The sequence below is a fragment of the Eimeria mitis genome, genomic scaffold (assembly GCF_000499745.2).
Source record: "Eimeria mitis Houghton genomic scaffold, Emh_scaff1481, whole genome shotgun sequence".
Lineage (NCBI taxonomy): Eukaryota > Apicomplexa > Conoidasida > Eucoccidiorida > Eimeriidae > Eimeria > Eimeria mitis.
Window position 1 is genome coordinate 4,489 of NW_013569430.1, and position 1,036 is coordinate 5,524.

General features: G+C 51.3%; 1 protein-coding gene across 1 annotated transcript in view; it reads right to left on the reverse strand.

The window, feature by feature from the left end:
• EMH_0037930 (uncharacterized protein) overlaps positions 1-1,036 on the reverse strand; it is a gene marked incomplete at both ends in the record, with an annotated part of 6,032 nt that overhangs the window by 3,681 nt on the left and 1,315 nt on the right. Inside the window, one exon of the mRNA XM_013495231.1 lies at positions 602-792. Within this exon, the coding sequence (XP_013350685.1) occupies positions 602-792 (191 nt within the window). The remainder of the gene's footprint in view (positions 1-601; positions 793-1,036) is intronic.

The window sequence follows — 1,036 nt, forward strand, 5'->3', positions numbered from 1 at the left end:
GGCCCTAAACCCTAGACGCTAAACCCTAAACCCTAGACCCTAAACCTTAAACCCTAAACCTTTAACTCTAAACCCTCAACCCTCAATCCTAAACCCTAAACCCTAAATCCTAAACCCCTGAAAACCCTAAACCCTAAACCCTCAGCTCTGTAGCGATGCGGTGCAGCGGCCGTCACCGATCCCTCGTCTAGCCTTCAGCAGCTAGTAGGCAACCTAGCTAGCTATAGATATGGCTAGCTAGCTAGCTAGCTAGCTAGGTATCTAGCTATCTAGCCAGCTAGCTAGCTAGCTAGCCAGCGAGATATTCGTCAGCACTCCTCTGGCTAGCTATACAGCTAGCTAGCTAGCTACGCAGCCATCTAGCTAGCTAGCTAGCTAGCTAGCTATAGAGCTAGCTAGTCAGCTAGCTATACAGCCAGCTAGCCAGCTAGCCAGCCAGCTAGCTAGCTAGCTAGCTAGCTACATAGCCAGCTAGCCAGCTAGCCAGCTAGCCAGCTAGCCAGCTAGGCAGCTAGCTAGCTAGCTAGCTAGCTAGCTACATAGCCAGCTAGCTAGCTAGCTATACAGCTAGCTAGCTAGCTAGCTGGCTAGCTGTGTTTACCTGGAGCGTTCGACTTGGTATTTTCGTAAGACTTCCTGCAGCGCCTTTTGCTGCTCAGCTGAGCCTTGCTGCTCCTCCTCGCTGCTGCTGTTGCTGCCGTCTCCCGCTGCTGCTGCTGCTGCTGCTGCTGCTGCTGCTGCTGCTGATGCTGATGAACGCTTACGCCGAGGCCGCTCGGCGGCTTCCCAGTCCTAAACACACACAAAACACCCTAAACCCTAAACCCTAAACCCTAAACCCTAAACCCCTAGAAACTCTAAACCCTAAACCCTAAACCCTAAAACTTTAAACTCCACCCGCCAAACCCTAAACCCTATGCCCCCAATCCTAGCATACAAAACTCAAACACCCCCTAAACCCTAAAACCTAAACCCCAAACCCTAAACCCTAAACCCTAAACCCTAAACCCCAAACCCTAAACCCTAAACCCTAAAC